Source organism: Oncorhynchus mykiss, chromosome 12 (assembly GCF_013265735.2).
Source record: "Oncorhynchus mykiss isolate Arlee chromosome 12, USDA_OmykA_1.1, whole genome shotgun sequence".
NCBI classification, from domain to species: domain Eukaryota; kingdom Metazoa; phylum Chordata; class Actinopteri; order Salmoniformes; family Salmonidae; genus Oncorhynchus; species Oncorhynchus mykiss.
The window spans coordinates 81,995,822-82,008,291 of record NC_048576.1 but is presented as its reverse complement, the minus strand read 5'-3'; the positions used below and the strand labels follow the sequence as shown (position 1 = coordinate 82,008,291).

General features: G+C 41.6%; 2 protein-coding genes across 3 annotated transcripts; both read left to right on the top strand.

Annotated features, from left to right (window-relative positions):
- The first annotated feature begins 701 nt into the window (after window positions 1-701).
- LOC110538626 lies at window positions 702-7,393 on the top strand. The gene is made up of 12 exons (XM_021625564.2): window positions 702-977; window positions 1,374-1,575; window positions 1,711-1,743; window positions 1,962-2,080; window positions 2,219-2,327; window positions 2,447-2,485; window positions 3,074-3,127; window positions 3,299-3,532; window positions 5,264-5,370; window positions 5,451-5,616; window positions 5,716-5,794; window positions 6,315-7,393. Exons 1-12 carry the CDS (start codon window positions 910-912, stop codon window positions 6,662-6,664), a joined length of 1,560 nt encoding a protein of 519 aa, XP_021481239.2. The 5' UTR covers window positions 702-909; the 3' UTR covers window positions 6,665-7,393.
- Window positions 7,394-8,532: 1,139 nt separating this feature from the next.
- elob (elongin B) lies at window positions 8,533-12,421 on the top strand. Of its 2 annotated transcripts, none has more exons than XM_021625567.2 (4): window positions 8,533-8,689; window positions 9,954-10,088; window positions 10,362-10,470; window positions 10,719-12,421. In XM_021625567.2, the coding sequence occupies exons 1-4, from the start codon at window positions 8,687-8,689 to the stop codon at window positions 10,829-10,831; spliced, it is 360 nt and encodes a 119-aa protein (XP_021481242.1). In that variant the 5' UTR covers window positions 8,533-8,686; the 3' UTR covers window positions 10,832-12,421. The 2 variants fall into 2 exon arrangements, with proteins under 2 accessions (XP_021481242.1, XP_036794676.1); XM_036938781.1 differs by lacking the exon at window positions 8,533-8,689 and adding an exon at window positions 8,756-8,866.
- The last annotated feature ends 49 nt before the right edge of the window (window positions 12,422-12,470 follow it).

Sequence of the window (12,470 nt, the reverse complement as noted above, 5' to 3'; positions counted from 1 at the left end):
GCATAGAGATTTCGAGATCCTCTGTCCAACTTTCATCCCTCAAACTCTCCTGTTGGATTTATCTATAGTTATGCACATTGGTGGTTCAAGCCCTGAATGCTGATTGGCTGAACGTGTGGCATATCAGACCATATACTACAGGTATGACCAAATAATTGTTACTGTTCTAATTGCGTTGGTAACCCATTTATAATATCAATAAGGCACCTCTGGGGGTTGTTGTATATTGCCGATATACCACGGCTAATTGCTGTATCCAGGCACTCCACGGTGTGTCGTGCCTAAAGAACAGCATTTAGCCGTGGTATATTCGCCATATAGCCTACCTCACCTCCCCGGGCCGTATTGTTTAATCATAGCAGTCAAATTAGTTAAATCGTCATCCATTGATGGAAAATTATCTGTCGATTTTAATGAGGGCGAATTATAATTGCTCTTGTAATTTAAATTCCTTTATTAGTCACTTTAACTCTCAATCATTTTCATGGCAACCCGAATTGTTCTTCTTACGTCGTTACAATTTACGTTGATAATTCCTTCTTAATTTGCTCGATAATGTTACGCAAAAGTTTTTTGGGGGCTAAATGTGGCAACTTCCCTTGCTGCAGAAAAAAAAAACATGTTGGGCTAGTTGTGTGCGGGTTTTGAATACCTGGCAACCGTGAATAGTGGCGTTTATGAAGAGCATTTTATATTTGCCCATTTTGTGAAGAACATTTGCAATTCACACTCCGACCTGTGAAAGGCAGCAATACGCAACAAAAGTGTGTAGTCTGCCAGAAAACTACACTAAGAAGAACAACCCGTGTAAAAAACATTAACATCCGGCGGCATCATCACCTCTGAGAACGTTTAGTTAGCTAGTTGTGCCTCGTATTTTATTTTTGTTCATTTCACACAACGACAAAAATGCCAACACTGTGTTCAGCATACAACTGCAAAAATCGCGGTCCCAAAGCTGATGTAGGATTTTTTAGGTACGTTATACCGTCTTGCTCGAGAGACACGTTAACTTTATTAGCCGTGGTATATCGGCTATATACCACATACCCCAGAGGTGCCTTATTGATATTATAAACTGGTTACCAACGTAATGAAAACAATAACAAGTATTTGGTCATAACTGTGATGCCTTAATACGGGGTACGGTAGATAGCTATGGTATTGTTAGCTAAAGTAAAAGTTATAGCTAGCTTGTACAAATAACGTTAGTGTGCAAGAAAAAACCAATGACAAAAAAGCTTAATTAGCTAGATGATATGTTCTGTTGCGATACTGTTCTCTTATAAATCTACATACATCATTTATGGATTTACTATTCATAATTTGATACTTTTGTGATACCAATTTGCTGGTAATGTTTCTGGTAACAGTTTCCCCAAAAATGACCCTGAAAGACGCAAGCGATGGATTATTAATATGAAGTGGAAAGACTGGAATCCGCAACACCACCACCGTGTGTGCTCCATTCACTTTGAAGACAAGTACATTTGCCGGATGGACAAACGTCAACGTCTCACGCCAGACGCAGTCCCGACCATTTTTGACTTCCCAGAGAACTTTCAAAAGAAGAAGGTACACTGAAACAAAAAATGTATCTAGCGAGATACATCCCAAAGTCAGAACTAACTACACAAATAATACGGTTTATGATTACTAGATGTACAATATTTTAACGTGTGATTTAAATTAAATGTGTTCCTTCTACAGGCATCCATCCACCCACAGAGTAGAAGAGCCAGGGTAAGGTACTGGAAGAGGCGAATAAACTCCTTGGCTGTATTTGGCATCCCACATTGCACATTAGTGTCCATCTTGGTATTGCATTTGATGTAACTCAGCTATGTTTTCACTTGCTAAGTGAAGCATTGATATGTAAATGCATAGCCTACACACGGTATGTTTAAAGTACATGCGTCCACGCAGTAATGGTGGTCATTATCTTTGTTTTTGGCATGCAGAGTGATGGGTTGCCAGAGAAGTATACTGCTGCCCATGCTGTTACAGTGGCTGAACCGGTCACAACACCAAGCCCCACCATCACATCAGAGACGAGCAAGCTGGCTAAAGACAATACTAAGTAAATAACCTTGTGAATTTAAGTGAAAGTTAAATTTGCTCTTTTTGGAATGCACAACGTCACTGTAGAGCAGAATGGTTTCTACCTGTGTTCTAGTTCTTGCTTTTTCAATTGTCAACTTATATTTTGACGGATCAGAGCTCCAGAAAAAGTTACCTCTTCAAGTTGGTATATCCATGTAGATGAAGAAATCCAAATGGCTGAATCCCTCCCAGGTTTCTTCCACAGTGATTACTGTCTACCACACGTGAGTGGCTCTATGTGGTCTGATTGGACTGTTGCTTTGCCAGATATACAGGAATTATTTACTGTTTTTTTGCATTATGTAGATATTTAATAACATTTTCCTCATATTGATCTTTGCAGAGTATTCGCTGGGGATTCAAAGATGATGTTGCCCCGAAGGTACGTTGTTTGCTCACTGGAATAACCTGTAGCTTATGCTATATACCAATAGCTTATGCTAAGAATTTGATAAACAATGCACTTTGGGCCTCCCGGGTGGCGCAGTGGTTAAGGGCGCTGTACTGCAGTGCCAGCTGTGCCATCAGAGTCCCTGGGTTCGCGCCCAGGCTCTGTCGTAACCGGCCGCGACCGGGAGGTCCGTGGGGCGACGCACAATTGGCCTAGCGTCGTCCGGGTTAGGGAGGGATTGGTCGGTAGGGATCTCCTTGTCTCATCGCGCACCAGCGACTCCTGTGGCGGGCCGGGCACAGTGCGCGCTAGCCAAGGTTGCCAGGTGCACGGTGTAGCCTCCGACACATTGGTGCGGCTGGCTTCCGGGTTGGATGCGCGCTGTGTTAAGAAGCAGTATGGCTGGTTGGGTTGTGTATCGGAGGACGCATGACATTCAGCCTTCGTCTCTCCCGAGCCCGTACGGGAGTTGTAGCAATGAGACAAGATAGTAGCTACTACAACAATTGGATACCATGAAATTGGGGAGAAAAAGGGGTAAAAAATAATAATAAAAAAAACAATGCACTTTATTTTCAGGTGGCATGTGAGAACATGGAGTTCCAACTTCCACCCCTCAAGCACATAATAGAGGTAATGAAGGATGTGTAAACTTTCAGTCTCTAATACAGGGTTAGGGATAGAGCCTCCAAGTTGATCATTGATTCAATGGTCTGTCTTTTTCTAATATGTCTCACTCTGGATCGAAAACCAATAAGAGTGTCATTAAAACAGTACTATACATTGTCTCCCATTCTTACCCAGATCACAGAGGCATGGGAGTGGCTGGGTATGGACATTAGAGGGCCACTGCCCCTAACACCGAACGGACACCAGTACGTTCTGACCTTGACAGACTTCTATTCCAAATGGGTGGAGGCCTTCCCCCTGAGAGGTTGTAGCTCTACTGAGGTAGCGCAGCATGTCGCTGAAGTCATCTCTCACTTTGGCTTCCCTTTTGGAATCCTTGTTCGACTAAAGAGGAAGTTTACCAGTAAGGTGAGGCAAAATATATTTTGTCACATACTTACTGTTACACATACCTTGCAACAATCTTGAGGTTGGTTCATATATGCACTAGCGGTCAATAGGTCCAGAGTGGTTCATTAGAGAATCGTACAGTGGGGCAAAAAAGTATTTAGTCAGCCACCAATTGTGCAAGTTCTCCCACTTAAAAAGATGAGAGGCCTGTAATTTTCATAATAGGTACACTTCAACTATGACAGACAAAATTAGAAAAAAAAATCCAGAAAATCACTGTAGGATTTTTAATTAATTCATTTGCAAATTATGGTGGATAATAAGTATTTGGTCACCTACAAACAAGCAAGATTTCTGGCTCTCACAGACCTGTAACTTCTTCTTTAAGAGGCTCCTCTGTCCTCCACTCGTTACCTGTATTAATGGCACCTGTTTGAACTTGTAATCAGTATAAAAGACACCTGTCCACAACCTCAAACAGTCACACTCCAAACTCCACTATGGCCAAGACCAAAGAGCTGTCAAAGGACACCAGAAACAAAATTGTAGACCTGCACCATGCTGGGAAGACTGAATCTGCAATAGGTAAGCAGCTTGGTTTGAAGAATTCAACTGTGGGGGCAATAATTAGGAAATGGAAGACATACAAGACCACTGATAATCTCCCTCGATCTGGGGCTCCACGCAAGATCTCACCCCGTGGGGTCAAAATGATCACAAGAACGGTGAGCAAAAATCCCAGAACCACACGGGGGGACCTAGTGAATGACCTGCAAAGAGCTGGGACCAAAGTAACAAAGCCTACTATCAGTAAAACACTACGCCGCCAGGGACTCAAATCCTGCAGTGCCAGACGTGTCCCCCTGCTTAAGCCAGTACATGTCCAGGCCCGTCTGAAGTTTGCTAGAGAGCATTTGGATGATCCAGAAGAAGATTGGGAGAATGTCATATGGTCAGATGAAACCAAAATATAACTTTTTGGTGGTAACTCAACTTGTCATGTTTGGAGGACAAAGAATGCTGAGTTGTATCCAAAGAACACCCTACCTACTGTGAAGCATGCGGGTGGAAACATCATGCTTTTGGGCTGTTTTTCTGCAAAGGGACCAGGACGACTGATCCATGTAAAGGAAAGAATAAAATGGGGCCATGTATCGTGAGATTTTGAGTGAAAACCTTCCATCAGCAAGGGCATTGAAGATGAAACGTGGATGGGTCTTTCAGCATGACAATGATCCCAAACACACTGCCCGGGCAACGAAGGAGTGGCTTCGTAAGAAGCATTTCAAGGTCCTGGAGTGGCCTAGCCAGTCCCCAGATCTCAACCCCATAGAAAATCTTTAGAGAGAGTTGAAAGTCCGTGTTGCCCAGCAACAGCCCCAAAACATCACTGCTCTAGAGGAGATCTGCATCGATGGGCCAAAATACCAGAAACAGTGTGTGAAGACTTACAGAAAACGTTTGACCTCTGTCATTGCCAACAAAGGGTATATAACAAAGTATTGAGAAACTTTTGTTATTGACAAAATACTTATTATCCACCATAATTTGCAAATAAATTCATAAAAAATCCTACAATGTGATTTTCTGGATTTTTTTTCTAATTTTGTCTGTCATAGTTGAAGTGTACCTATGATGAAAATTACAGGCCTCATCTTTTTAAGTGGGAGAACTTGCACAATTGGTGGCTGACTAAATACTTTTTTTGCCCCACTGTACAAGGTGTTTTTACATGTATTCATGTTTTAGATCAACCTTGCATTAAACAGTCATCTGAAGCTGAGGGGGTTCTCTCTCTTATACCGTCATCGGCAAGTTGGATCACTGGATCTGGCCACACAAACCTTGATCAGCAGGTTTGTGTTTTAGACTCATTCCTTTATATGGTTTTTAATTTCATACTCAACTTTGACCATGGTTGCCTTCACCCCAACAGGATGGTGTCTGATCTTGTGAAGGACCATCCATACAACTGGGATGTCTGCCTCCCTGCAAAGGTGTTCAGCCTGTGTTTCAAGGAGCACCCCAAGACCAAGCAGAGACCTTTCTCTCTGCTGTGCTGCAAAGGACCACAGCCGGTCACCACCCCTAGGGATCTGTCTGTAAGTTTACTTTTTAGTTATAGCTGAACTCTTATCATAATGGATTGCATTTCAATTGAATGGGTGTGTTTCTGCCTGTCCTTTTTATATTTCCTACAGTTCAGTCCTGCAGAGCTCAGAGAGAGTTCCTTTGCAATCGAGTCAAATCAAGAGGGTGGGCATGACACTGATCCGCAAGGTGAGCACAATCCCTGTACAATACGACATATCACACACTGTGGTGATGGTTAAAGGGATACTTCAGGGTTTTGGGAACTTCCCCTGTGTCAGATAAACTTCTGGATATAATTTGTATGTCTCTGTGTCCAGTATGAAGGAAGTTAGAGGCAGTTTTGTGAGCCAATGCTAAGTAAAAAAGGAAATTGTAATGCGATTAAAAACAATGAGTACAAGTAATGAATCAATGTGCAGGGGTACAAGGTAGTTGAGGTAATATAATATGTATTATACAGGTAAACACTCTTGGTAAATAGTATGGTCTACAGCTTATCGTGAGGCATAACTCGGGCGAGCAGAACCTCGAGACTTACTTACCAGCTGTTCACTTTCCTAAAGAGGTTTGAGAATAACTTTGTCAACATATCTATTGTTCAAGTGAGTATTTAGTGTGTTAACTGTTCTAAATTTTAATTGTCTTGTGTTATGTTACTAACATAATCGTAATTTGTTGATCATATTGTGTTTATCTGTTATTACAGACATGGTTGGCATTGAGTCTGGAAAGGAAACAGCTGGAAAGAGCACTATTACCAGGGTCTCCTTTTTAAGGAGCAACACTGAGAGTAACAACACTGACGGTAACACATATGGTCACCCCGACCGTCTCACGGACGGTGACCCGGACGGTAGCCCCGACGGTAGCACGGACGCTAACCCCGACGGTAGCACGGACGCTAACCCCGACGGTAGCACGGACGCTAACCCCGACGGTAGCACGGACGCTAACCCCGACGGTAGCACGGACGCTAACCCCGACGGTAACCCCAACAACAACCGTAACACCAACAGTGAGCGATCCTCTGAAGAACATCATGCCATGGAAAACTGAATAATTTATTGGATGTGCGCTTTATCGGGGGTGTAGTTATTTTATCATTTTGTTTAGAAACACTTGTCTTTTATGGTTGTTTGGCTGGTGTACTGCGTCATGATTGTTACACAGGAGGATGATAGGAGTTTATGAACCAACTGGATCAATTCAAAATCAGTCCAAACATCATGCATAGCAGCATAGATGATGGAATAGTGATATGCTTATCCTAAAAGCAATTTATTTTTTTCCCCCAGTAAATGAATCCAAACATGCGTTATTGTAGTACATTATTGTAGTATAGACATTTTCACATTACATTATTGTAGCATATACTGTAGATATTTTCACCTTACTTGATCTTGGAAAAATCCACTTGAATGCTCCCCCAACTGGTAATTAGTAGTTGGAAACGTATCGATCATCCCTGAGCTCTGACTTCTCCCACATGCTGACCTTTGACGTCACGTACTAAGAAAATTACTTCCATAACAGCATTTGTCAGTTAAATGCAACAGAACATTGTTTATAAAAAGCCATCTTGTTTTTTAACACTTATTTGTTTACAATCATGGTAGCTGTACATTTTATGGTTGACGCAGTTTGTTGGCCATTGGCCAATCGGCGAGTTCAAAGCTTGTGAATGTATCGAACTGGTATTTACGACATCCCAGCTGGTAAATACTACCTTCTCCAATTGGTTATGAACGCAGGATTATTAAAGGAATGTTGTTTTTATGCCTTGAATAGACTGAACAATTTGTTTATACAAAGATACATTATGAAGCATGCATTTATTATGGGTCCCTTCATTGTAGAGCATGCCGGTGTTGGACAAATGTACAATTATGAAATATTCTCAAAACAAAGCTTGAGTTTTCACTTCACTGCACAGGCAGTGCTTTCGGACAGCTGGGGTCTATTCAGTCCGCCGATTCTGTTGCAAAACGTTTTTTAAACGAAACAGAATAGACCTCAATTTTCCAATAGAATTTGCCTGAATATGGCCAATAAACTCTTGTTTTGGTTCTTAAATGGTAAACATCTCGCCAACTTGTAGTTCTAAAACCCGGTTATGAGTTACCTCTAGTTGGGGAAATAATAGGGGTTTGGAATAACTGCCTAAAATAAGGTCTGAGGAGGTCTTATATATTTTGTAATATGAGATAAGTCAGTTAACATGACCTTTATGAATTATGAAGCGTTGTGCTTTATTTTTCATAAATTCACAGAAAGTGACAAACTGTTGAAGATTCTCAGAACAAAACGTTAGATTTCCAAAACCTGTGTTAACCACAGACCTTATTATCGGCGTTTATTCAAAACCGCCATTAATTCCCCATAGGCTTTGGCTAACGAACCATGGCGGAGTTCGCAAAGCTAACCATCTTCTCCCCTTCTGCCTGTGGAGTGAGTTCATGCCTACAAAAATACGCCATTACCAGTTCTCTGAATACCCTCCGCTGTGGTATGGGTATGATCAGAGATATTAGATGAAGGAGATAGGAATCCTATTGTGCAGTGAGTGAGGCACGTATAAAGACCCACCCAGTAGACTGTTGACCAATCGCGTTGACGTTGTCTTGCTTCGTCGCTGAAACAATCGTCACGAAATCCCATCCCAAAATCAGGGTATGAGTAGAGAAACGTGCCTTTTTTTCTCCAAAGAACGTGGTGTCACGATTCCAAAGGTATACATTACAGATAGCAAGTTAATTATCGCACATATCGGAAAATATTTGTAATGTTGTACTTCTTGTTAACAAAATGCAAGCTAATGTTGAGTTTTTAGTTAGCGGCCAATTGACTCCCATTCACTCCTTGAAGGAGAGCTCTCCTTGTCCAAGAATCGCCCAGAAGGCACCGCGCTGTCCATTGACGTAGCATGGGCAACGTACACAATGGTCGTTAATACGATTTCAATGGTGTTTCCTAGCTCATAAAAAGTATCTCTGGTGTCATACACCACTGTTGGATGAGAGCGTTTTGTGATTCTCGCAGTGCAGTGTGGGATCGCGGAGGCGCAACCGACCGAGAGAAATGGTGAGTGAGGAAGAGATAAATAATATATTTTAAAACTGTGACTTGACATTCTTATGGCGTTTTGCTACTATGGTAAAGTAAATGTTGACATGTAGAAACCGTTCATTCCCTCCATTAAGACATGGTGGGAAACGCTTGATATGGACTCCTTTTGTTTCGCAGCATATTAAGCTAACGGTAACTAGCAAGTCCACAGTAACTGTTTAACTGCAATCAGCGTTTTGTTTGTCTAACTTGACGAGCTAATTCTAGCTAAACGTTCACTGTCTGACTTGTTAAAAGGAAGGAAACTAGGAAACTTATCCTAGATCTGTCTCATTTAGCTAGTTATCTATCCCTGGTGGCACTCGAACATACTTTTACGTTAGCTAGCTAGGTAACGTTAGCTACTGCCCAGATGGCTTGCTATTCGTTTGGTGTCAAGCGTATATTACCACACGTCACTGAAGCATTGAGTGAATGGGCTAGCTAGCTAACGTTGGCTGGCATCTACTACTGTTAGCAAACTGAACAAGTAATGCAATATTACCTAGTTTTTTTTTTGCTGACTAGTTAGCTACACAAACATCCTATTTGTTATTTAATTAGTTAGCAAGCTAACGTTATACAGTTGCCAGCTTGGTAACTAAAGTCATTTGGACATTGTGTATCCAGCATCGTTATGTAGCTAGCTAACAGTTAGCATTTTCCTCTTCAAGTTAAGCCTAGTCTTTTCAAACATGGGTGGAACTGGGATTTATAGTTGGTGGTGCGGTCTTTGCCAATTTACTTTGCATGATTCCCCCAACCTTAAATGATGAAACCCTGTTTCTCCCAAATATTGAAACCCATAATTTAACTGTACTTTACCCACGATCCTCCAGCCCTACATGTCGACATTATTGGGTCCGGCCCAGGCTTGAGGCCTTTAATTAGAAAGATGGCTCTCTAGCACTTCGAACGATGAACGAGCACATGTGGGGCTGTCACCCGGCTGAAGCCTATGGTGGCAGATTTGGCTGCTGTTTGCTCAGTTTTCCCCTCAAACGGGTGCATTGGTTCAAGAAAGGCTTCCGCATATACAAATCATAGGCAATTGACTACTAGACAGTGAATGAAATGTCAAAGGCTGCAGCACGTTTCACAGTCCTATTCCAGTGTTTATTGTTCACTGGTCTGTTAGTTAGCCAGCAAACAGAGAGAAACGGCATAGTGGTCCCTGGTACTAAAAGTTTGTGAAATTATTTCTATTATGTCTTATCTCCCTAACTTGCTGTTGTCATAGGATGTGTTTCTGATGATCCGGCGTCACAAGACGACCATCTTCACTGATGCCAAAGAGTCCACTACGGTCTACGAGCTGAAGCGCATAGTGGAGGGTATCCTAAAGAGGGCACCGGAGGAACAGAGGCTGTACAAGGTATATACAGTGCATACCCCTTGTGGAGGACAATTACAAAATGGGGGAGTAAGATATGGCCAGGCCAATGAAAGTCATTTGTTCTATTTTTTTTCTTCTGATGTAGGAACTCCCCAAGTTTAAGAGGAAGTTGATTTTATTAAACCCAAACAGTCCCCCAAAGTCTATTCTTCTCTTTCTCTCTCCTGCCCTCATTTGTGGTATGTGTGTGCATATTGACAAAATTGTGGTGTTACATATCTACCCTCGGCTCTGACATCTCTCTTGTATCAGGATGACATGTTGCTGGAGGATAGTAAGACTCTTGGAGACTGTGGCTTCACAAATCAGACAGCCAGACCTCAAGCCCCAGGGACTGTTGGATTAGCTTTCCGTCTCGGTGGTGAGTGTTAATTTTTCTGTTACGTAGTATCTGTCCCATGTTTCAAAACATTCACTCTGTTTTATTCTGATGTTGAGCTGCAAGATATGTCAGAATGGCTGTGAAATAGTTTGATAGTTTAACAGAAACAAATTGCAACATCCTTTCACCCCTAAGTTTATCCCTCTAATAATGCCTCTTGCTTCCTCTGTTTCCCTTTGATACTCTTTACTCTCTCCTTATCAAACAAATCTCTCCCTCTCTTTCAGATGATGCATTTGAGCAGCTGAGGGTTGAGCCCTTCTCCAGCCCCCCAGAGCTTCCTGACGTCATGAAGCCTCAGGACTCTGGCAGCACAGCCAATGAGCAGGCCGTGCAGTGAAGGAAGGAAGGAGGAAGGGAGGGACATGGGGGGGGGGGATCTGGGAAGTGGTGCTTTGGATTAGGTAGGCCGGCTTTACAGACTGCTTTAGGGTAACATGTGAGTGTACCTGTGAGATCTTTAACTTTGCAGGAAGAACATGAATTCCCTCTCACACAGGAGTATTTTCATGTTATTCCTGAACTAGGCTCACGCATGTTTAGATTCACCCATAAGATCCCTCAACAAACATGTCTAATTTGTCAGGCCACTGTCAGTAAGGGGGTTGGGAAAAATTGAAAAATGATTCATACCTCATTTAATTCATACTAGTCTTTTGGGGAGGGTGTAGCCTGTCTTTTGGCTATGGTGGGGATTTGCGAAGGGAGTGGCTATTACATTTTTAGAATGCCCTCTTGCTGATTGCATTATTTTTCTTTCTTCAATATTAATATTACAATTTAGCGTTTTTTAATTACTCCTTGGGGTGGTAGTATGTGGCGCAACAAAGGGTTTGTGAGTTATTAGCTTATCTAGATAACATATGCATGAATGGATCTGAAATAAACACACAAACATGTTGATGCCATGACATAAAATGTATAGCAGAACACATGTACTTGCACACGCACACACGGATGGACACGCGCACACACACACAGAGAATGGTGTGAAGATTTACAATCATCAGTTTTTATTTCGGTGTGAAGGTATTAAGCTTTCCCCACTCTGGTTTTTGTTTGCTTGTTTCTTTACTTTTGAACCTTTGCACTGGAGTTCCTGTGTAATTTTGTTTCTCCTTGAGTCTATACAAAACTGTACCAATTTGACCCCTATCCCCCAAATTACACCGGTGGGGGGGGGGGGGGGGTCTGAAGTGTAAATGGAAAACCTTCAGTGGAAAGAGACAGGAATCACTAATCTTTTGTGATAAACAAGCAAGAAGGTACAAATTACTGTTGTTGAACTGAAATAGGTGTAAACTGTCTCAATTTGATTCATCAACCTGACTTTGGGGTGGTTGTCATGCCCTTTTTTAAGATATGATGGAAATGGTTCACCAACGAGCTCTTTTAAAACAGGACTTTATGAAACAAGCAACACGTGTAATTGTCTTGAGTTGACATAAAAAAAAAACATTTTCTTTGTCACCTCCTGTGTGGTATATTGTTAATGGACTCTGTGAAATGCTTTTGTGCCATTCACTTTACTTGGTATTTATCATTCATATGGTGAAATAAAATCAGCGAAATTTGAAATTGCCAAGATTGTATGATAGTGTAGTGTTATACTACAGCCAGAAAGAGGTGAGCACTTGCTTAATCTATTAAACTAGCTACAGCAGGAGAAGAATGTGTTTGTAGCAGGCTGGATGAGAGCCAGTCAAAAATGTAGCTAGCTCATTTATTTGGATAAAGGGTCAGGTAGGTAACTTTATTAATCTACACAATTGAGGATGAAGTGGATTAGCGAGTTAGCTATAACAATAATAGCCCATTCATTAGTGACCTTAATATTTGTTAATAAATTACCTTGGTAAAATGTTTAGATGGCTAGCTAGCCTGTACTTTGTAATTTAGTGTGTTGGCTGAACAAGCATGGCCTTTTGCATCAACTATATTTTAATGAATTAACTAAACATCAGTAAATACGGAATTTA

Excerpts from the sequence above, each read along its gene's own strand:
- elob (XM_036938781.1), top strand. The coding sequence starts at position 8,771 with ATGTTGACATGTAGAAACCGTTCATTCCCTCCATTAAGACATGGTGGG. Across the intron at positions 10,089-10,361 it reads AGGAACAGAGGCTGTACAAG|GATGACATGTTGCTGGAGGA; the intron begins GTATATACAGTG and ends CTCTTGTATCAG. Across the intron at positions 10,471-10,718 it reads ATTAGCTTTCCGTCTCGGTG|ATGATGCATTTGAGCAGCTG; the intron begins GTGAGTGTTAAT and ends CCTCTCTTTCAG.
- LOC110538626 (XM_021625564.2), top strand. The coding sequence starts at position 910 with ATGCCAACACTGTGTTCAGCATACAACTGCAAAAATCGCGGTCCCAAA. Across the intron at positions 1,744-1,961 it reads CACAGAGTAGAAGAGCCAGG|AGTGATGGGTTGCCAGAGAA; the intron begins GTAAGGTACTGG and ends TTTGGCATGCAG. Across the intron at positions 2,081-2,218 it reads CTGGCTAAAGACAATACTAA|AGCTCCAGAAAAAGTTACCT; the intron begins GTAAATAACCTT and ends TTGACGGATCAG.